General features: G+C 39.7%; 1 protein-coding gene and 1 long non-coding RNA gene across 5 annotated transcripts in view; one reads left to right on the top strand and one right to left on the bottom strand.

Annotated features, from left to right (window-relative positions):
• Window positions 1–24,080, bottom strand: part of LOC140684170 (uncharacterized) — a 53,036-nt gene that overhangs the window by 8,724 nt on the left and 20,232 nt on the right. The gene's annotated exons all lie outside the window — the stretch shown is intronic.
• AMMECR1 (AMMECR nuclear protein 1) overlaps window positions 19,992–24,080 on the top strand; it is a 93,453-nt gene continuing 89,364 nt past the window's right edge. For 2 of the 4 annotated variants that reach the window (XR_012055998.1, XR_012055999.1), the window contains exon 1: window positions 19,992–20,375. Coding sequence is in view for 1 of the 4 variants with exons in the window: in XM_030272647.4 (XP_030128507.1) it covers window positions 20,204–20,375 (172 nt within the window). In the remaining 3 variants the exon portion in view is untranslated. Of the gene's footprint in view, window positions 20,534–24,080 lie in introns of all 4 variants that reach the window. The other 2 variants (XM_030272647.4, XM_072929160.1) reach the window with 2 other exon arrangements.

Below are 24,080 nucleotides of genomic sequence, written 5' to 3'. Positions count from 1 at the left end.
GGTGAAGCAGAGAGAGCAGCCACCTGCAGTCTTTTTATTTCTGCATAATATCAAATACATTCAACTTAAAATGTTCTTGGACAGCTCTGTCATCCTGTAACTCCCATGTAATGTATCCCTCCTTCAAAGTAGTCTAAGGTTCATTGGCTCTGACTAGATAAAAACAGTCATTGCTACTGACTAACATTATGTAATGAGCTGATGGAAGGCCTATGAAGCAGCACCATGGTTTGCAGCAGAAGCACACATTTGACTCAGCAGAGTCAGTGCTCAATGCTGTCACTGATTTTCTGCAGTCTCAAGCAAGTCACTTCATTTTTGTGACATCTTTATGCTGTGCAGATCAAGAACAGAAGGGTTCTAGACCACTGCTGCTGGTCTGGGGCTGGTTTGGCCCTTGCTCTTAGCCAAAGTCTCTCAGTTGCCTCAGGACATGAACAGAGGAGCTTTTTCCTTGGAGCCAAAGTGCTACAGCACAGCTCATCTTGTGTTTGCTATCCTATCCTGGCTTGCTCCTCTGCAGGATCTGTTGGTGCCACTTCTTTGTGACAGTACAAGAGGACATGGACTCAAGCTGTTCCAGGGAAGTTCAGGATGTACATCAGGAGGAATTTCTTCATACAAAGAGTTGCAAAGCATTGGAATGGGCTGCCCATGGAGATGGTAGAGTCACCATCTCTGGAGATCCTCAAGAAATGACTGGACATGGCATTTAGTGCCATGGTCTAGAGGACCATATAGTGATCAGCCCAAGGCTAGATTCTGTGATCTCAAAAGTCTTTTCCAACCTTGCTGACTCTGTGATTCTTGAGTAATCCAAGCTGTCTACTTGGACAATGGCAAATACAGGGGTAATTTGCCTTGGCACAAGAGGAGAGAAAAGTTCTGGATACAATGTGGGATTTAAGAGGTGAAAACTGGTGTCCCACAAAAACCCCAGCATCTCTAGAAGATTTGGGCTTCCTTGCAGAACCAGGACAGAAAGTGCTGCTCTGTCACCACAGCACTGGTTCTCTCCCAAAACTGAGAGGTTCCCTGCAAAGTACACCAAGGAAATACCTGTATTCACTAAATGGGTTCTTCCCCCTGTCCTGGGGTGACCTTATGATGCTGATATCCCCAGGTGTCTGTTCTGTTCATGCTGGATATTACATTCTGCACCACTCAGACCAGTTCTGAGAGCAAATGGGGCAGAAGAAGTGCACAGTTTGTCTGCAGAAACTGCACTCGCTCCCACACATTCCTGCTCCTGCACTGTGCTGTCTGCAGCACGGACAGACAGCAGGACAGAGCTCTCCTTTGCCCTCTAGTTAGTTTTTTTTAGATAGCTGAGGCAGAGAAGTTCCCTGGACTTTTCTTGTTCTTGGAACTGATCAGCTCTGCTCTGGACCAAGAACCCAGAAAAGCACCGGGAGCTCACAGCTGTGGCCCACCAGGGCCCGGGATGTGGCATTTGCCAGCACAGGAGGGACTGATAAGGGACTGAGCTGAGCTAGACCCCACAACAAGGACTTTCTGAATTTGCCATCTCTTCAGAACAGTGAGAGGTTTTATTCTTTAATATTATTCGGTTTTTTTTAATGCTTGTGAATACCTTGCTTGATAAATAAAGATTTTTTTCCAATTTTCTCCAAGGAAATATTTTCCTGAACCAGCTGGGGGAGGAGCTGCTTGAATCTGCTTTCTAGAGAGACCCGTTTGGAAGTTTCCTTCCACATTTGCCCTAATCCAGGACACCACCCAAGGATGCACAGTCACAGTGAGATCTAGGAAGGAGGAAAAGAGCAGATACCTAAGAAAAGACAAAGGAGATTAAAATAAGATGTCCAGAAAAGATGAGGGATTAATGATATAAAAGAAATTGTAGTGAAAGAAGACAAAGTGGATTTAGTTCACAAAAATCTCTCATAAACAATTACAACAATAAATTGGCTCCGTGTGCCAGAAACTGCCACAAATTAGCCACAATTCTTCTTTATATGTGTTTAAACAAATCTGCTGTAATCTAAGTTTGATGGTACATGATCTGTAACACCATGAAAATGCAGTCAGCCTTCCCTTTAGAAGCAGACTGTTGCTCTAGCAGCAGCCTAGGTTCACACGCGTTCTCCTTGGGTTAGGGACCCTTCCATTCTTTGAAGCAAACAAAATGTCAGGAAAGCTATTCTGCCACAGTAAGCACATAAAAAAAATACCCTGAAGGTTTTTCTCACAGCAGCAGGCAGAGAGAAACACTATCAATTTTTGTGCAACTCCCCCTAAAAAAAACCATAAAGATTTTCTTGTATATTAAAAACCTTTAAATACAACAGCCTATGAACAGAAAAAAATTTTAAAATTAGTCATATATAAGACAGGTAACAACACCCATACATACATTTTCTTCTTTGGAGCACAGATTTATCGGTTACTGCAGGTTACATGTGTATTCTATGCCTTGTACAATTCAGAAGCAACAATATTTTCCAATGATATTTATCATGTGTTCAAATGCTGATTGAAATTTGAACATTTAAAATTGTAACATGACCTTAATAGGTAGGGGAAAATGTTTAATTCTACTACAAACAGCAATTACACATCATTAAATATAAGCTAAACCTTATACAATTTTTTTCTCTTGTCTTTGTTTGCTTTGTTTCTGCACTTGTCTTTCATCCCATTAAATTCATTGGCCAAATTAGTCACTGTTATCTGTTTTTAAAATATTTTCATAATTAACCAAGTGGAAAAAAAGCACCAAACCAGAATGTTTCCAATTCCCTAAAACCCAGATCTTACCCACCCACTTCAACATCTGCAGATGGTAAGCACAGTCTGTCTCATCTTTAATATCAATAATGTTAGCTGTTAATATCTACCTACAATAATCTTTTGATCTATACTGGGACTACTTGTCTGGCCCAGTTCTGCACTCATTGCTCAGGCAAAGCTAACCCTTGAATCAAAGAGAACTTATTTCAATTAAAGGCTAAAGGAAAGAGTTTTTACTTTGCTCTTGGCAGTAAGTGCACTGGAAGAGTCCCATAAAACACAAGTAGTGTTACGGGGATATTTGCCTTTGCATCCAGCAGCTGCAAGAAAGTGTCTCAGCTCTGTGAGTCAGCCCTGCAGTAAAGCAACTCATGGAAATATATGAACAGATATTTTGTGGAGTCAACAGGTTTTAGTAGGAAATGGTTATGTTCTGCTAGTTTCAGTGTCTCTTACAATTTTAGAATTTTAGAAAGGAGATAATTAAGCAGCAATAAAGTATGAGAGATACTAAGGACTTTCAGCCTCAAGCATTTAAAAAACAAGTCAAATCCAAATACACTTTTTCATTGACCTTGGACTTTTTAAAACAGATTTGAAGTATTTGAGGTTTGTGTTTCTGTTTTTCTCACAAGGGGCTTGAGAACTTTTTTTTGAAAATCAAGATGCTTGCAGAATCAAATTATTCTAGGAGCTGAGGCTTTAGGAAAAAAAATACTGAGAATCATCAAAAAGCAATTAGCTATTTCTGTTGGATTAGGTAGTTTAGTGACCTAGTTCCCTCCACAAATGTTCTTTTGAGGAATGTTGCTGCAACCATTCCAGACAAAAGGGATGCAAGAAAATTTGGATTTTTGTGACCAGAGTGGTGATTGCAGACATACACTGAAGGCTGAGCAGACTGTATTTCACCAGTTGATGGTTATTCCCAGGACATGCAATTAAAATGCAGCTGTTCATTAGGAAAACGATACACTATTCTTGCATAAGTAAGGTGTGTTGTGAGCAAATAAAGGGGTCATTTTTGGTCCAAAGCCAGTCTCTGAATAAATGCTGGATGGAATATTTGATATATAATTTGAAAATCAGGAATAAAGAGGCAAGACTTGAATCAAGAACAGCAACAAGCCTTTGAAAGTTGAAAACGTGACTTGGAAAACATATTCAAAAATACTTTCAACAGACAAAAGAAACCCAATACTAGCAACACTTGTAGTAAATTTATCTAGTTAAAGCAACACATAATTCTAGGAACTTCTCTTTCTTGAAGTAAATGCCAGCCCAAATGGGCGCTGATCTGGTTGTTAGCTAAAATAGGAAAAGAAAACCACTTCTGCTACGCTCTTTATTCATCCTATTCATCACTGACTCACATTCCTCTAAGTGTTTGTACCTGGGGCAAAGACATCCCCATGTTTGCAGTCTGGTATTAGAAAATTCTCAAAGGGTGCTATAATCAAAATTTAAAAAAACCTGGTCAAGCAGGATACCCTGTTCATGGGACACAAGTGGCCATTCTCCTAAGATCTGTGGATTTATCCACAAGTAAGCCCTTTCCAGTCTGGGTTCCCTCACTGAGGTAGCAGGTGTGTTTTTGCATTCTTCATTAAAACTTTTTTTGACACTGTAATTCAAATATCCATCAGTATGTTTAGAGAGGAAAGATTGATCAATACACCCTCTTATAGTCTGTGATAATCACAGCTCACATGCTAGAATGAAATCCATTTGAAGGCATCAAAACAAAAACCTGACTTCAGAAACCATCAGTCACCTGCATCTTACATTGGCTTCAGTATATTTTGCAGGCATTTATTTCAAAAAAAGACTTTCTTGAGGTATACACAACTCCAATCAGCCAGAATGCCTTCTCTTTTGAGTGCTTTTGAAAAGACATGTTAAAAAAGAATGTTCCTTCCTCCTTTACAATGAATGGATTCTTTGAGGAAATGGGAGTATTAACTGTGATACAGCTACCCTTTTTGTCAAATTCTTTCACAAAGAGATCACTGCTTCTGGGACCCACAGGCCCACATATTATTCACAGACCACACACTGGGAGGAGATGCATTGACCTCAGGTCTGTTACATCACCATTAGTGTTACTCCACCCAGGATCTGAATAGTTCATTTGGATGAAGTGTCAGAAGTTATCAAGGGCAGCCATGAACTTCGGCTGATTCAGTTTTGAAAGTCTAAACAGTGCTCAAGGAGCCAGAGAGGCCAAATTTTCCATAGCTCTTCTAGTGTTTTGGTGGTATTATTTGTTTGGTTTTTTTTTTAAATTCATATTACAGATTCCCTAAGTTATTGCTCAGTCCCAAGGAAATGAGAGAAAACTTTCATCTGTACTCATTTATCTTTTCTGTCATTTAGGAGAATCATACAAACATCCCTTCTGGATGACATGGCCTCCTGGATTCTACAAGCTGGCTGTGAGAAAAGGCCACAGTCTCCAGGGCCAGACCACAGGGCTCTCCTTTTGTACAGCTGAAGAAACACAGAGCAAGTGCGAAATTACCAAGGATTCCTTCCCTTGACACAGGGGATCCTTTGGGTGGATGGATGACAGGGTAACTCGCTTTACTCAACAAATGCACATGCTTCCCAGAAGGGGCTTGTCAGAAGTTTTAAGCAACTAAATGGATTAGGAGCAGACATAATAACGTAAAAAGTTTTTGGGCAGCAGAATAAAGGCCTGCAGCCCAGCCTTGAATGTGTGCTAAATCAGACTAAAAGACAGAATTTTATTAAGCCTGAGGGAACAGAGAGAGACCTAGCTTCCATGTCCTTCCTTCTTCTGATGTACTGAACGTAACCCCAGCAAGAAAGAAAACTGTGCTTTTGAGTTTTCATTTCTCAATCTACTTATCCTTCCATGTGCCCATAGGACAAAGGGGAAGAGTAACAGAGAGGGTTAATGGCTTCACTACAGTTGACTGGTGTTAAAGCTGGGGCAGATGTGGGCTTTAATTAGAAAGCAGCTGCACATACATAAACCACAGCAATCTTAATCCAGCGAGTGACAGCGTGAATACAGACCTCTTGCAAAAGCACATACCTTTAATCTGCATTTGTCTGTGGTTTTAGGGGGAAGGGTTTCTGCAGAATTCTATCCTCATAGGAGAGGAGCTCATAGGAGAGAGAAGGAAAAAGTACACATATGTCTAAAAATCAGAAAAGGGCACTTAAATGTAAACAGAAAAGAATAAAAATAGATCAAGTATCTCAGCACCAAAAGAGAATATTAAGTTTTCCATTACCTTTCACAGAATAGATCTCTTCTGCTCTGAGCACAGCTCCAGCTGTTCCCATGGCTTTCCCTTGAGCATTGATTATTCTGGACATCCTGTGAGCCCCCACAAACTGGTAATTATATCTAGAATCGAGCCTGCTAGGAATTCAGGTACCAAATTTGCTAGGAATACTGCCAAGGAGGAGAAGGAGGAGGAGGAAATCATGAACATCAAATTCACTCTGTTAATTTTTACCATGGTCCACTGGGTTGAATGTGGATGTTTCCTTATTGGGAAGCGGGTCAGTGCAGAAGAAGCAGTGCTGCTGGACACATCAGGTGCTGCACACTCCTCTCCCTGCAGGCAGCAGCAAAACCATTCACAGCAAAGCCCAGTACAAAAACTGTGTTACCTACTGAGGCCCAGGAAGTCCATTAAGTCTGAAGGCTACAGGCTTGTTCAGCCTGCGTATAAGGATATGCCCAAGAACTCCAGACAGGACAAGGTCTGGCACTTCTCCATATCCACAGAGGAGTGTTCATGGCTTGCCCCATCATATGCACTGCACATCCAGTGTCAAGGGGTGCAATGCCCTTCATGCTGTCAGTTCCACTCAGCTCTAAATGGATCTGAAGGTAGAGGGTGGTTAAGCTGGGAAGTTTTATATCTCAACATATACTACAGTAAAACATTTCCTTTCTGTCTTAAGTGATGGTCCATATACATTCTTACACTCCATGGATGCTTACCATCCTTTGACTTTCCCACTCCACCAGTGTAGATTGTTTGGATGAGAAGTCCCTGGCCCTCAAAAAGAAATAGACAGAGAAGGGGACAATCCTCAATCCTGTCAAGAATTGCAACAGAAGCTTCTGTATTAGGCTCCCGGCAGGACCTGTGGATGTGTGGAGAGAGGAACGCACACTGGAGCAGGTTTGCTGGCAAAACTTGTGACCCTATGGAAAGCCAATGTAGGAGTAGTCTGCTCCTGAAGGAATTTATCCCTTGGGAAGGATCACACTGGTGCAGTTTGTGAAAAACCGCAGCTTGTGGGAAGGATCCATGCTGGGAGAAGTCCTCACAATCAGTTAAAAAAAAACCAAAAACAAACCCTGGAGGGAAATCTTGTGTGGGAGCTATACAATGTCTAGGTAAAACTGCCTTATTTCTAAATCCACATTGGAGTCCATCACTTGAGTAGCCCTGGTACACATACACTGACAGCATGACCTTCAGCTGACAGATGAGAGCAGTCCAGAGTCTCTGTTTAAAATTCATCAGTGATTCACTGCCAAAAGACAGCTCACTTCTGGCCTGCTTCAGTGGGGAAGCCACTCAGGCCCTGAAGCTGGCTGAGTAACACAGGTGCCAAAGCAACCCATGTTATGACACAGAGGTGCAAGAGGGAAAATACCTACTAATAGCTCCAATATTATCTCTTTTCATTTTTCAGCTGTAATAAAGTGCCCATGTATCAATATGTAAGCACACTAATGAGGGGCCTGATTTCCAGGACCAGTGAGTCTCCTGCAGTTTCTGTGGAAACTGCTATATAGAATCTAGTCTCTGATGAGGGACTAAAAATGCATTTGAACAGCTGAAGTCAGGTCACTGTTCTTAACAAGAACATCTTGATATTTTGGTTTCCATACCATAACAGCTGAGGACAGTGTAAGGCTGATCAGCAAAATTAAGTGGGATTACAACATAAACCCAGTATTAATTGTATAAACAAAAGCCAAGGTTGGTAACCTTTTATGTGGAGACTGTGCAGACAATAATAAAGGGGAAAAGTTCCAGAGAAACCTGACAGATATTCTTTGCTGCAGCCACTTGGGGGTGAGAAACAGGAGAGTACAGCTATTCCTTTGATTGACTGATAGGCTGAAATAATTCAGGATTACAACATTTTTAAATTCCACAAACATTTCCATACACAACTCTAACACAGGAAACCTTGGAATCATACAATGGTTTGGATTGGGAAGGATCTTAAAGACCATCTCATTTCAACCCCCCTGCCATGGGCCGGGACATCTTTCACTAGACCAGGATATTCAGGCCCTGTTCAACCTGGCCTTTAATATTTCCAGGGATGGGGCATCCACAGCTTCTCAGAGCAACCTGTCCCAGTGCCTCACCACCCTCATAGGGATTTTTCACCTAATATCTAATCTAAACTCACTTCCTTTCAGTTTGAAGCCACTCCTCCTTGTCCTGTCACTCCAGGCCCTTGTAAATAGTCCCTCTCCATCTCTCCTGCAGACTCCCTTCAGGAACTGGAAGGCCACAATTTGGTCACTCCAAGGTCTCTTCAGGTTGAACAGTCCCAGTTCTCTCAGCCTTTCCTCACAGGACAGGTGTCCCATTCCTCTGATCATCTTTGGTGGACTGCTCTGCTGGATTCAATTCAACAGGTCCATGTCCTTCGTGTGCTGGGGTCCCCAGAGCTGGATGCAGCACTGCAGGTGGGGTTTCACCAGAGCTGGGCAGAGGGGCAGAATCCCTTCCATCCCCTGCTGCCCACAGGGCTCTGGATCCTTCCAGAATCCCTTCCATCCCCTGCTGCCCACAGGGCTCTGGTGCAGCCCAGGACACCTCTGGCTTTCTGCACTGTGAGTGCCCATGGCTGGCTCATGCCCAGCCTCTCACCAGCAGCACCCGCATCCTTCTGGGCAGGGCTGCTCTCCATCTCTCCATCCCCAGCCTGGATTGATACCAGGAGTTATCATGACTCAGGGGCAGCACCAGGACTTGGTCTTATTAAACGTCATAAGATTTCCATGGGCCACTTCTCAAGCTTGTCCAGGTCCCTCTGGATGCCATCCCATCCTATAGCCGTGTCAACCATATCACTCAGCTTGGTGTCATCTGCAATCTGGAGTGTGAGTGTGGATTTCAATGGATTTGGAATTCCTGATGATATTGTTACTGAGATTAACAACTCTTCAGAAGGGCAGATGAATCTGAAAGTACTGGTCACTCACACAGTGCTTAACTGCACCACTGCTTAATGAAGGTTATGATTTGCTCCCATTTCATTTGTGGATATGTACCAAATTTCCTTAATTCTCCCAACATCCCAGTGGTGGCTGCTGGCATTTCTGTGCACAGAAAAGTAACTAGTAAAGTATTTAATATAGTTCAGCTTCTTCAATTCAACCTAGCTGCAGAAAATAGCCATTTTCTCTGTCAGTGCTTCTGGGACCAATTGGCAGTACCTGATGAAGTGCTGGAAGAGCTCAGAAGCAGCACAGGAGTTACCAGCACAGAGTCAATAATCTGTGAGTGAATTGCAGTGCCTCCAAATGAAATCATTCTACCCCAGTCTTCAGCTATAAAATAAAGTGCTGCTGTAATTTTCTAACATCCATATTATCCTGCAGCTACTTTTTCATGTATCTTCTTTTGTACAAAGCACATTGAAATGGGGAGTGATGTGAAGGTCAGATTTGTTTTGGAAAAGCCCAAAAGTTCTTTCTGCTGTTATTAGGAGAGCTGTGAGAAGGCCCAGTGGCAATGATATGTAGATAAACATCTGCATTCCTTACATACCACAGTCATTTTTGCTTCAAGCAGAACTTCACACTTCCAATGTTAAGCAGATTGTGTATGTGCCCATTAGACACCCAAATGCTCTCTTCCCCATTTGGTGTCAGGTGTCCATTTGACAATTTGCTTTTGCATTATGAAGAGCTATGACTGATTCAGTGATCCTCTAGATTTGTGAAAGCTCTCTTGCATGCTGAGCAAACAGTTCATCTTTTTCAATACTGTATGAGCTGATTCCTTAGTCAAAAATATTCCACTACTGTACAGTTGCATTGCAAAGATCCTCAACTATTTTATGCACTGCCTACTCAAAAAATAAATAAAGATTGAATTTCATTCCTGAGCCCAGGATCCTCTTGCACTATACAAATGTAAGTATTTAATTTGGCTTCCCTGTTTATGTTAGTTTGTTTTAGTTGCTCTGTGTCTTACTCAAACACAAGAATGCAGTATAATTTGACTTACTCAGAACTGTGTGTTTTTGGCTGCTTTTTGCTTCACAGTAAAAAAAAACCCAGGTTTTAAAGAAGGTCTAAAAGTGTTTTTTGTTCTTTAGTTGTGAAACTAAAAACTAGACAAACAACCAAAAGAAATTTCATACCGAGAGCGTGCAAATAAAGACATAGACTTAAAAAATGAACTGTTTGTAGCATTGAGGAAAGGAAGCAGATTGCCAGCCTGCAGAGACTGTTGCTCCTCCCTGCAGAAAGATGTTGTAGATTAGAACAGTGCAGTACCTACTCCAAAACTCTCATGCCAGCATAAATTAGTTTGTGGCAGGTACAGGGGAGAACAGGACAAAGATACATAACAGGGATTGGGGAATTTTCCCTGGGAAAACTTATTCTAACCCAAGAGATCTGGGAAGTACCAAGAAGCTGTTCCAGCTCCCACTGTAGGAAATGGGAGGAAATGGAGCTGCTGGCTGTAGAAGGAGCTGCCACAGGTCACAGGAGGTTTCTCAGTCACAGCAGTGACTGACAATCCCAGTCACTGAGTCACAGAGTCAGGTTCGAAAAGCCCTCCAAGATAATGAAGTTCAACTTTAGACTGATTATTACTTTGTCACTAAGTGCCATGTCCAGTTGTTTCTTGAACAGTTCCAGGGATAGTGATTCTATCACCTCCATGGGCAGCCATTCCAATGTTTCCAACTCTTTGTATGAAGAAATTCCTCCTGATGGCCAACCTGGACCATCCTGGTGCAGCTAGAAGCCATGTCCTCTTCTCCTGTCACTTTTTTAAACACTTAGGCCAAGCCCTACCTGTTTACAACCTCCTTTCTCAGATCATCACAGATCTCAAAGGTATCAGTAGAGCTTAAATATGCAGGGACAGCATCTGGGACAATATGGAAGAAACATTGTGACTTTTGGTATCTTCACTTAGATCTATATTATTTTACAAGTACATAAACTTTCCCTAAAAAGACATTAAGAATTCTCCTATGAAATGTGTTTTTTCTGGCAAGGTAAACTGAGCTTAAGCAATCACTCACATCCAGGTCCACATCAGGCTGGAGAGCTGACAGTTTTTCAGTGCAAAGTGCACAGTCAGGGTCAGGGCTGGAATGTGAAGCTCAGCCCTTCCCAGACACAGGGAGTGTCCCTGAGAGCCAGCCTAGCTGAGGGAAACTTAGGGCAGCCCTGCAGATGCTTTTGCCTATTTCTGTGAATTACGTTAAATGAATAACAACCAAACCAAAATAAATCTCCACAGGAGGCTGAAAGTAGCAGCATCCAGAGCAATTATAGTCAAATAATCTGAAGTAGCTCCCAATTTGGAGATGTTCTTAGTTTGAGATGCCTAAGAAAGATGTACCACATAGAAGCCCCATTTGCAATATTCTAAAACACTGATTTTCTTATGCTGACTTCTACCTTAAAGAGCTCTATCTAGCAATAAGAAACGGAACAATCTTACTGAAATTGCTGGAGTTACAGATATTTACATTTCATAATAGTTTACAAATGAAAATTGGGTTGTAAAAGTATTTTAAATTAAAATTTCTTCCAAGTATTGTTCTAATGATTGGTTGTTTATAAGCACTGTGCAAAAAACTGATTCTATATTCAATTTTAAAATGCATGTACAGCAAGCATTACATTAGCAAAATAAGGAATAGTCAAAGAGGAGCAACATAAAGCAGAGGCACACCCTTCTGAGACAGAATGCAAAGCAACACTCATGAGTAATAAATAAATGATTGATCACAAATCTTATACCATACAGTTTTCTGTTTCAAGGGGTAATACATAAATATTTTGCAGATGCCATCTACAGGGAGAGTGGAAAATCTTGTAGTAAATAAAATAAATTAGGATAGAGTTCTTAAAATCTCATCATTTCTTTAGTTATGTTAGCTGTTGCAACAGGAAGAGTGACCAAATCAACCATCTCTTAAACATTTATGAAGATCCGAAAAGAAACTGAAGAAATGTGGACACATGAATGTTAACATCCCTGAGACAGAAATCAAATTAAATACTGATCATAAAACTAAGAAGCCAATGATATCCTTGAAAAGTACCCCATTTACACTCAGAGAGGTTACACACTCACAGACCTTAAGGTCTCATACACTTTTTATTTATACCAGGCTGCCCTCTAGCAACAAAAACTAGTGCACAGCATTCATGAAGGGTTTTCTCAGAACAAAAGTTATTTTTCCCTTTCAAAAACTGTTTGCTATTTGTCCCACCTGTGCTTTAATCTGCATTTTAAAGCTCTTATTTGGTAATTTTTCTCATTAGTTTAATAGAAACAGCAAAATTGGCTACTTAATTGCAATGGTTAAAGCTAAACATATTTGGAGACAGCAACTGCTTTATAAAGATACATATATATATCTTTATAAATATATATATATGGCTGATCTTTGCCCCATAAGACCATCTTAATCCCTGATGTATTATCAGGAAATCTGGCTCCAGCCTTTTCTTACTCAGTGCAAACTACACTACATGAAAAGCAGCCTAGTGCTGATGGACTCCACAAACCTGGCAGTATCTTGTCATTTTTTCTAGCACAACTTGTACAGGGTATATTCCATTTCAAGACTGGAGCTATAAACCCCCAGCACATTAGACCACACTCACAGGGTCTGACACATCCCAACCCATTTTGCCTCTCCCACACCTTTCCCTGCAAAATTTATTATCACTGTCTGCTGCTAACTCAATCTACCTGGAAATTAATATGCCAATAAAATACATAGTCATTGAAATAAAATAAATTATTATTTTTTAAGGGAAGTCATAAAACAAATAGTTATTGTTACATTTATTCTTTGGCTTGATAACATACATGAAAATTCCCAATCCCTGTGTTGATATTCAGGCCCTAGGCTAGGAAGCATTGCAGAGCACACTCACCTCTAAGCTCACACCTTGAACAGGAGTCAGTAACAGCTAAAGACAGGCTTACAGACCTTTCCAAGTGCCTGACCAAAACTGAAGTTAAGATTCTGGTCTCTAATTGAGTTGAAAGCCACTGCAAAAGGGCTTCATTTAGAAAATCTTGTTCAAATTAAAAGTAACCCAAACTCACTCCAGTCCTGAACTGGAAACATAGTTAAATATTCTGATTAAATGGCTTCTACGATTACAAGAATAAATAACCCCAAGTTTTCTGTTGAAAGAAAAAAAAAAAAAAAAAAAGAGTATCTGAGAGAAAGCACCAGAAATGCTGACAAAACAACAAAGGTGAGCTGGCAGCCACTGGGCTAAGGGAGGCTCTCCAGCTACCTGCAAGACCAAACTGTTCCTTGAAATGATGCACAGTTGGAAAGTTATTCCAAAATAAAGGTCAGATGTCAATAGAAAGATAATTCAAAAGGCAAAGAAATTTGTATTTTACAGAGTATACTCCCTAAGGACTTAGCAAAAGATCACTGCTGTCATATTGAGCTGAGGAAACACTGAGAGGAAGACATCAGTAAGATGCATTTGACTCCCTGCTTCTCTCCCTGCCATTACCCCAAGCTGAATTAGCTGCCACAACTATAGCACCCACAGGCTGGAGGACTTGAGATGGCCAAACTGACCTACATGTCCTTCTTCCTCTCTTTCCTTTCAGCATCTTTTGTGGACAGCTGAAGTGGAGGGGTTATGACTAGCAGGATAGCACTTTGAACTACAATATCTCAGCTGTGTGTTTGAGGAGGCTTTTGTGTTGTCCAAATAGGACAGCAAGGTTGATCATTACATATCCAACATTAAATAAACATATAAAGGGTGGAGGCATGGTAATGTATCTGTCTCAAGGACAGCTCTGTACTGACACTTCATTTTAGAGTAAACTGCTGCTTTGCATCTGCTGTGAACTTCATAGTAAATTCAAAGTATTTCCATTAACCTTTTCCCCATAAATTTAAACCTTGGGAGGGGTTTATACATGACACTATTGAAAAGCATGTTGCAGTAGTGGAAAAATGTGTTACATGGAACAAATCAGAAGGTTAAAGCCTCCACTCTATTTTTCCAAACAAATAGTCTTTTCCATTTACCATATGACTGGAATCCTCTACCACAGTCTTTGAGGCTGATTATGTGGAACTGATTTAAATGCTACTTTTGAATTTATTTTTTTAACTAACCAGTGGGACATTCTTAAAATAGTATTCTTGAAATATCATCAAATTATTTCTCTTGATTAATATAAATAACGGCACTTCTTGAAATGTTCGGCTTCTTGCCCACGCCCAATTTGCTGAGAATTACATCCACTAGGGATTCACACTGGATAAATTTTCAGCATGTTATAACCAATAATTGTCAAATAGCACAGTTAAATTTTAAATAGGATTCTCCAGGCCTCAAGCAAAATTCCTACTGAAGTCATGAGAAATCTTTCCTGAGAAAAGACCAAGGGCTAAAACTGTTGAAGGAAAGAATAATTTTATAAAGCCCTGCTGGGCAGTTTACACATTAGATTAACTGGTGTTGGAGCTGGCAGGCTATTTGGGTAGGAATGGAAAAACGTACACAATTAGATCTTATACAGCTACTGCAAAATCTCATCTCTGGAAATCAAAACTTCACATATATATGGGGACATGAGAAAGTTCTAGTACTGAAAAACTTATGAAAATTACATTGATTCAAAAGAATGATTAAATATAGTCCTAATAGTCCTGAATGAAGTCCTACTGCAATGTATACTTATCTCCAGGTACACGCTTCAGTGCTTCCCTCATTCAAGATATTAAAGAACACAAAGTTTTCTATTAACAGTACTTTATAATTGAGAAATACAAAACTTCAAGAAGACCTGTATCCACAGATGTTTGACACTCATAGGAAAAGGAGAATGAGCTGATAAAAATACCACTTCCACAAAGAAATCAGATGCAGAGCAAAATGCTCCAAATGACAGAAAAGGTAGCAATGAGTCTCTGAGGTAAACGGAAAATGTGAAATGATGGTACACACCATGAAACTCTAATTTTGAACACTGCATTTTGTTCCTCTTATTTTGCCTTTTTTTTTCTTCTTCTTCTTCATAAAAGGCCCTATCTCAAAGGCCTATTATCATACTGCTTTGCTATGCATACTCTCCCAGGATATGTATATAGTCTCAGTGCAGGCAGCAGAGATATCAAAAGTATGTTTAAAGAAGAGGGACCTCTAAGCCATCTTAGAAGAGAATCACTGCATGGAAACAGATAATGATGGTGAGAGAGGGAAAGGCAATGCAGCAGCTGCAATAGCCAATTTTCCCCACAGTCAAAATACCAGACAGAATGACACTGATGGGCTTCAGGCTGCAGCTGACTTTTAATGGAACCTTTCCTGATTTGTACACTTCAGAGTAAAATCAAGTTCAACAACAAAGCCCTAACTCTTGTCACAGCAGTCTGTGCATTAGAAACTGGGTTAATCACAACCCTGAAATAAAGATTCTTTCACTGTGTAGTTCATCTCAAGAAAGGATGTATCATAATTACAAAACTTACCTACTTCACACTTACCTACTTCACAGCTTCAGATAATGCAAAGTGTCATTTTTGCACCAGCTCTATCATTGTGACAAAAAGAAATGTGTAAGTTGAGAAAGAATTGCTTGGATTTATAGCTGTTCAATGGAGTAGAACCAGGACTATTTTGCTCAATATTTTCACTACCATTTGGAATAAAATTTTTTATAATGGAGCTGTTAGTATTCAGGAGTAGGTTGATTTGGAGTACTCTAGTTTATCCTATTGTACATATAAAACTGAACAAATACAGTAAGGCCAAATTGAACATTTCATAGAATGGGGATGAGTGTGGATTTGATGGTTGCTAACAGCAATTTCTAAATATAATCTCCCACTTTGTTATGGCAAACCAGCAATTCTTGGGCCAGGCAGTTGCAGAATGTATCAAATTAGTACCTTAGGGCAAGGAATACAATGGGATGTTTCATTATAAACTCAGGGAAGCAAACTACATCCTTAACATTCTCTGCTTCCAGACATTGCTGAGGCAATTGATAATTCTTTATGTCTCATGTGGAGGATCACCAGAGGAAATCTCTGGAACTAGTCATTAATCAAACAACAGCATAACACAGAGCTAAAATCTTCGAAATGGTGCCAAGAGCATTTGTGGAAATTTGCAATGACAACTGATGAGAAACTCAATGCCTAGAGGGAGGGAGGGTTGTGGCTTTCCTCTGGTTTTGTTTTGGCTTTTTAAATTTTGTTTTTTACTGATTGCTATAGAACCATTACAGGGAAAATCTTCCAGTCAGTCCTTTGTAGAAAAGAAAATCCATTTTACAAACAGTTTCTATTATACTGGCAATTTTCCTGTAGTTATACAGAATGAGATTTATCCATTCCAACAACAGGTTTCCAATTAAAGAAGAAAACCAAAATATAAGGCAACAGAATGGGTCTGGAAGAGAGTAGGGTGGGGTGAGCCACAATCAGAATGCACTTGGCAAGAGAAAAAGGTATTAAATTGGCTTTAAAACACAAAGAAGAACATCCCAGACAGTAGGGCAAAAAGGAAAAAAAATAGGAGAGAAAAAATGAGTGAAGAAACTCTGGTAGATAGCAGCAACTGCCGATGTCTAATTAGCCTTAGCTAAAATGGGAGAAATATATTCTAACAAGCCCTTGCAAATTGGCTGGCAGGTACAAAGAGAGATCTCACTTCTCAGGTTCCTGGCATAAAATGATTTATTTTTCACATTTTTGTACATTGCCTAGAGAAACAGGGACACTGTACTCTAACATGAAAAAAGACGGTTTCAGTAATCAAGGCCATTAGCCTCAGATTTCCCTATGCTACCAGACCAAGATACTTTGTGTTCAAACAATCCAGACAGACACAGTCTTCAAGGCACTAATATTTATTCTTATGATACTCCCTAGTTACTTCAGGTAAATTAATACTTAAAGTTTTCATGCTGCAGTGTCAGGTACAGTGCTTTTTCTCTTCCCACTCATTTTACCAGGGCTGGCATTTGAGGCCTAATTTCAAATTATGGTCACAGCTTCAGATAATGCAAAGTGTCATTTTTGCACCAGCTCTATCATTGTGATAAAAAGATAATTATCTGCCAATCCACTGGAAATCTTCCTACTTCAGTGATTTACATGTGCCAGACAATTTTGAAATTCACGCTACAAAGAGCTCCTTAAAAAAGAGACTATCTTATAAGAAAAACAATTGGTGACATCCTGCCCAGTGAAGCTCAACAAATTTCTGTAATGGAATTCCCATTTACACCCACACCAGTCTGGTGACTCGACTGCACTGGTGGAAAGAAGACTTTGTTTCTTCAGATCAGCCAGCACTTACAGGCAAAGACTCCCACACATTTCTGAATGCTCCAATCCAAACCCTGATGTGCAGACAGACACAACTGCAGATAATTTATGGATCACACTAATCTCAGGCTAGGCTCACAGATAAATCACTCCTGGTAGGACAGCACAAGTTCCAGGTACTTTGCCACTTCTTTCAGGGAAATCAAAGACAAAAGCCACAAAAGCTTACAATGAGTGTTTAGGCAAAACTTAACTCATATGATATTAAAGAAAAGATTTAGATTAAGAAAAGAACAAGAACATTCAAACATTTAAGTCTCAGAAGCACATTTAGATAATAGAGGAATCATGACCTAAAGCATCGTGCTTAGGGGAAGATGTATTTTCTCCATACATCTATTGATAAGCACCATAAGCATTAGCATTTTGCTATAATGACAATGAATGTATGCTAATGCCTTTGTTTCCATGCCAAACCACCCATGTGGTCTCTGCTCAGAATTCCATCACGCTCCTTTCTTTTCACTTTTGCCCTATGCTATATTTAAGTCAAAAATACAAAACTATGAATTATTACATACATGTAATTTATGATCTAGATTCTCAGAGTTAATGAAATTCAACAATAACAAAGAGAGAATGGTTTTGAATACTAAGCTTCCACTTTTTTGAGATGTAGAACTGCTTTATTGTGTTTATTGTGTTACTGTGTTGCATTAGCAACCTCTTCATAACAAGGAGAGGCAAAAAGTGTTTGAATTAATTACCTCATTGGTAGGAGGGAAAAGAATCTAATTTTTAAATGCATAGTTCATTCATCTGCGAACACATGAGACACTAATATTGTCTCATGCTGATATATCACTATCACGACCATACATTATAAGATACCTACTAGCCATCATTATTATTGAATTTAGGTTTCATTAATTTATTAAAAAGGTGCCTACAAAGTCTTTTGTATTATCACTTGCTGCTTCAAAAATGGGAACAGAAGTTTGCATTAGAAGTTTTTAGGAGACTAGTAATCAGACTTCCTGCACTCACTGTGAAATTTATGTGATATATTATAAATTAACACTAGATGTGTGTAAGTGCTTCCTGCCTGTTGTCTGAGAGTGAATCCTGCAACATGAGTCATAATTATTCAGGCCATAATTTATGATACTCTACATTTCCTTTTGGGCAGCAGAAGTACTTCAAAAAGGCCCTGCTGGGGTATAAATACAGATGAAACGACCAGCCTGCTTCAGGGGTTGTCTACTCTTCTAGCTTCTAGGAGAACATTTATGACCAGATCAGTTAGAATTGAAGACAGATGAAAAGACCTGATAATGGACCTTTTTCTCCAAAGCACCTACAAAAGGGACCTTCATAGCTGGGCATTCTCAGCTGCCATTGTGCATGTGTAACTTAAATGGCTATTTTTTGTCACAGGACAAATGTTTCACTCCTCAGCCCCAGAGAATGTCATTATGTATGTGAAACTACAGCTATCAATATATATAAAATACATTCACATATTCATGGCATCTTCAAGATAAAGTGCTGAGACACTCTTAAGTACAGCTTCGTTGCATCAAGTCCTACATGATGATTAAGTGATTACACTAAATTATGGTTGAAGCACAGTAAATATTTTGTTCTTCCTATGGGTCCATTTTTCTTCTGCACATAACAAAAAACTGATGTTAAGCCAAAAGCACATGCTGAATTAATGGTGATATTCAGCTCTTTTCTCAGATGCACAATTGCTTTCCAAAGAAGCAGCTTCTCATAATCCTGTCCCATGTGGCTTGAATATAACCCAGTTACAGCACTGAACCTTTTCCCTTTTCAGTGTCCGTACCAAGAAAGCTGGGAACAAGCTCCTAGACCATGCTCTGGCAGCTTTAATACCAGCCTAAATAGGTTACTGAGGATTACTTTTGGCACTGCTTGGGAAACTTAACTGATGTCAAGCCAATGTACCCCACTTTCTGCCAACTGCTTCTTGTTCTCTTCTTAATCAAGGAAGTACCATTACAAAGTGCTGTGGAGAAAGCTGAGGACTGGGCTAAAGCACGCTACACTCTAGTGAGCAGTGTAAGCACAAGGGATCCACAGGGAACACTTACAGACCAGAACAACCAGGAGTAGCTACTGTAATTTGTTCTGGGCACCGTATAGATATGCCAGCATCTCCTCAAAGACTGTGCCAAATATTCTGGGAAATCCTGCGTTTTGTCCTTAAGTCAGTGTTTGCAGAAAAGTTCCTAAATGTTGTGCTTTCCTGCTTTCCTGCCTCCATCCATCCATCCATCCATCCATCCATCCATCCATCCATCCATCCATCCATCCATCCATCCATCCATCCATTCCTCCCTCAAAATTTTATCTGAAATCCCTTGCACTCTGTGGGACCACAAACAACTTTAAGTGAGTATTTAGCTTATACCCTACACCAGACTGAGCTTTCCAGAAGTCAGAGATCTGCAAAACCTCAGCTTTCCTTACTGCTATGAAATTTCAGAAATAGGGCACTGCTGCAAAATATTGTCACTACATTACAGGTGAAAGAAGGTTTTTTTTTTTTAATCATATTTCCTATTCCATCTGTTATTGAAGAACTTTCTTCCACTCTGAACTCTTAAGGGTTAACTGGCATTGGGTGGAGGAGGGGGAAATCAGAGGTCAGCTCATGTTCTGATATCAGTGAACTCACAAGTTACTCCATAAGCATGTGGTTTCATCCTAGGTTCTTCCTGCCAGCAATTTCTCACTTTAATCATACACCCACAGCAACCCAGATCTTTAAATTCAGCAATTCTTTCTCAGGTTTCAGCAAGTCATTGGCAGCCTGAGCTATTTTTGGGATATTTTCTCTACTGCAGATGCAGCTTAGGAAAACGCAGGGAGCATGCTAAAGACCTGCAGCTATTTGCCTTGTACAATTTGCTCATTTCTCTTTATTTCTCTGTTTTCCTGCACTCATCACTTAAAGGACAATCTTTCTTGCAAACAAAATCCCTGGAGCCTGATTAGAAGGACTGAAGGCTCCCAGACACGGATTGCCTGCCAGCCACAGCACGGTAAGGACATGGACACTTTTGGCTAGCCTTGCATTGCAGCTTTTTAAGCTTTGCTGAATGTTTATTTGTGTCCATCGCTTCCAAATCAACACTGCTGGCATGGCAGGCAGTCTCCAGCTCCCGGTCTCCATTTTCATTCCCTAAAATCCTCAGCACCTGTAAGTAACACATTTATACTCACCGTCTCTTTGTGTGTTTTAGAAATCAATGACTGACACTAATTTTGATCAGCTCCAGGGGTCTGGAATTTTTCTTTACATTTTACTATCTTTTGGACATCTGTAATTTGCAATCCTGATTGAAACTGTGGATATTTTATTGCCTGATCTTCCCTGTTGAAGGTATATTGTTAATCTTGTTACTTAGCTCAGCAAATTATTGAAATCAGAGAATGGTTTTATGTACAGTAAATGGTAATGTTAAAAAAAGCCCTGCTCCTGCTGATTTACAGTTTTATACATTGTCTTCCTGTCTTGTACTCTGGCTCTGCTTTAATATCTTAAGGCTGCTACAGAGCAGTACACTAACTCTGCAAAGGAATTGACAGCATAAAACCAATGCAGCAGAAAGAGCTGTACTAAAAATGACTCAATTTTATCATGAGTTATTTTATTTGCTCACAGAAATGCACCAAGTAACCTTTGCAAGAATGGTGAAATTTCAATATATTAATATACTTTAGATTTAGTAGATTCAGAATCAGGCTCTGAAGGTGGTATTTTTACTTCAAAAAGTCTCTTAACAATTTTGAGACAATTTCTATTATATTGTCAATGTTGCCTGTAACGTAAGGCTGATACCTGAGCCTGGCTCTCTCATCCAGCTTGTGAGTCTGCCTCAGTTTCACTGAAATCCCTGATACTAAATTAGCTGAATGATAAATAGGCATCAATCCTTTAATCCTTAGTTCAATTTTATACCCAATCCCAAATGTTAGTACTCAGATTGCTTGAAATCTTGAGACTCAACACATTTCCCAGAGACCACAGGAAGAAAGATGGATGTGTTTTAATAAAAGTTAGCACAGCACTCAATTGCTTACTGCTAACAAAGAAACTGTTATGTCACTAGACAAGTTACAGAGCACACATGTAAAGCTATATCATGTATTTCTCTCTCAAAAAAAACAATGTTGCTCTCAGCACAAACAGAAATCAGGTGAAGGAAGATTTACCAACAGGACAGGTCTGTGCAGAATTGAGTCTTCTGGGAATTCAGTGAGATAAACCCAATACAGGAATTATACCTGTACAGACAACCATTTAAGTGGTGCTTTTCAGGGCTCATTTTAGAAAATATTGCCCTAAATTGTGCCCCTGATAAAAATTATTATTAAAAAGACAATGCTTGTTGTCACAAGATGTGCAGAAAGGAAATAAACTGAATGATGAAAAAACAGATGACATATATAACTGTTTCTTTTCAAAACAAACTGTTGCATACAGGAATTTTCTGGAAATTTAAAATCTTGTCTTTGTTAGAGGAGGAATATAGACCCGTGGAGATTAGCAACTCTCCAGACCTTCCCAACTGAGCATACACTCTTACCATGTTAATACACTAATTTTTTTTGTGTGTGCATATATACTAAATCAGCCCCACACAAGATACTAAAGATTAATTTACTCTATAAATGAACTAATTTATAATTCAGCAGCAGCACTGCATAACTCATAGTTGATGATCCTTGCCTAGAAACCAGAATATAAAAAGGGCTAATGGATATCAATAACCACAAAGGCTAAAGTGAAGTGGATCCCATGCTGATGTAAAGTAAAACTTGTTCTAGACTCAGAACATGAGTCAAAAACTTGATTATTCCTCAGAATATCATGGAAGTGGGTCACTCTAATTTTAGTGACATTCTCAGACACACACTAAAGCTGCAATATGATACCGTACATTAACACAGCCATGGTAATTGGACAGTTATATTCCATTCAGCTTGCTTAGTTTTTTGGTTTTTTTTTAATTTTACACTTCACAATTTTAGTTTAAAAATCAGTTTAGAAAAAGTTAATTGGTCCTGTACTACTCTGCAATTGGCTAGACTAAAAGCACCCATAGTTTCAATGGCTCCACTGACACACAGTAACTTACCAACTGCAACAATCTGATAATATCTGAGCCCTTCATTAAAATTGAAGGGACAGTTTTATTTTTCCTGGCTGTCACTCTGGACCAGATTAGTTCTATTAAATCCAGTTGAGGGACTGTGTTGAAAGAGGAATCATCAACAAAAAGTGAATAGTAAAAGTTCTTCAAGGACTGGGTCTGAATTTTAATAGTCATACAGAGCAGGGCTCTGCAAGAAAAACTGACACATTTAGTGGTGTGCTGCTGTACGTTGGAGGCAGCATCAATTTAGATGAGGAATAACACAGAATTGCAGAAATGAGAGAAAATGTAGTAGTAAATTAAGGTCTCATTGGAGGCAGGAATAAGCAGATAAGGGGGCAGCTGAGGTGACAGGCTGCAGACAGTACATGAGGAGGCAGGAAGCGCCCACTTGGCAAGCCTGAGCAGCTGGGCATTGTCTTCCCTGTATCTGTGGAGCCCTGGCAGCACCAGCACGCCCCAGCCCCTCCCAGATGGCAACAACAGCAGGATGAAAATGCTCTGCAGCCTGTTTCTCTCGAATCCTCCCATCTCCGTTTCTTCCCACGTCATCCCACAGCTGGAGTAGGCCTTGGCCCATCTCATTTCAACCTAAACCTCAGCCTGTTAACAGTTAGAGAAGCACCAGGGTACAAAGGGCTTTGGAAGGATCAGAGAGACGCTACAGGGCCGCGACAGCGAGGTGGAAGTAACAGAGGAATGGAGAGGTAATAGATACCCTGGAGGACTGTGCAAAGACACAGGCAAACAAACAAACGTGCAGCTGCTTCCACCTAACACTCTGAGTGTAAAACAGCTGAGAAAAAGACAAAACCATATTAGAGTACACCATTAGAGACCCTAGAGACAGTACAGCACTGATGGCATCCTATAAGTATGGGTCAGTCCCTAATTAAAACATTATATAATTTTGTCACTCACAACACAGAAAGATCAATGTGCATTGTAACAATGAGGTGGGAGTATGAAGGCTATTGGTAAAGACATCATCACGGGATTAATTATTTAAAATGTATGAAAATGTTGGCCCAAGAACAGACAGATATAAATCAAACATAGCAATTAGAATTTGGAGAATACAATGAAGCAGTGAGATGGGAGCAAGAAACCTAATTATCGGGTTTTTATGATGAAGAATTATCAATTACCAAAAGCAATGTCTGTTTCTGCAAGTTGCTGCAACATTATAATTGCTCCAGGACTGTTTCTAGGTCACTGTCATACATGTTAATTTAAGTGAGATACAAATCAGTCTCAGGGTGTGAGGAATAGACAGGTGCTATAACTTATTTCAGCAATGTTGCTCCTTTTGACATCGCTTCTCTCTCTGTACAAAGATTAAGATAACAAATGCAGTAATACCAGCCTCTTTCAGATACTCAAATAAAACTAGCATCTAAAGAAGAATGAATGAAGCAATCTTGGTTCTTGTTGATATCCTGAAGAATCTTGGAAATCTGTTATGAGACTGCATAGATTAGGGTATTTTGAATGTATTTTAACTGTAAATAATAACTAAAAAGTTACTTCCATGTTAAGTCTTTCCTCTATTTTTTGAAAACTAAGTTGATTTGACCATTGTTATTA

Source organism: Taeniopygia guttata, chromosome 4A (genome assembly GCF_048771995.1).
Source record: "Taeniopygia guttata chromosome 4A, bTaeGut7.mat, whole genome shotgun sequence".
NCBI lineage: Eukaryota > Metazoa > Chordata > Aves > Passeriformes > Estrildidae > Taeniopygia > Taeniopygia guttata.
This window is presented reverse-complemented; position numbering and strand designations above follow the sequence as displayed.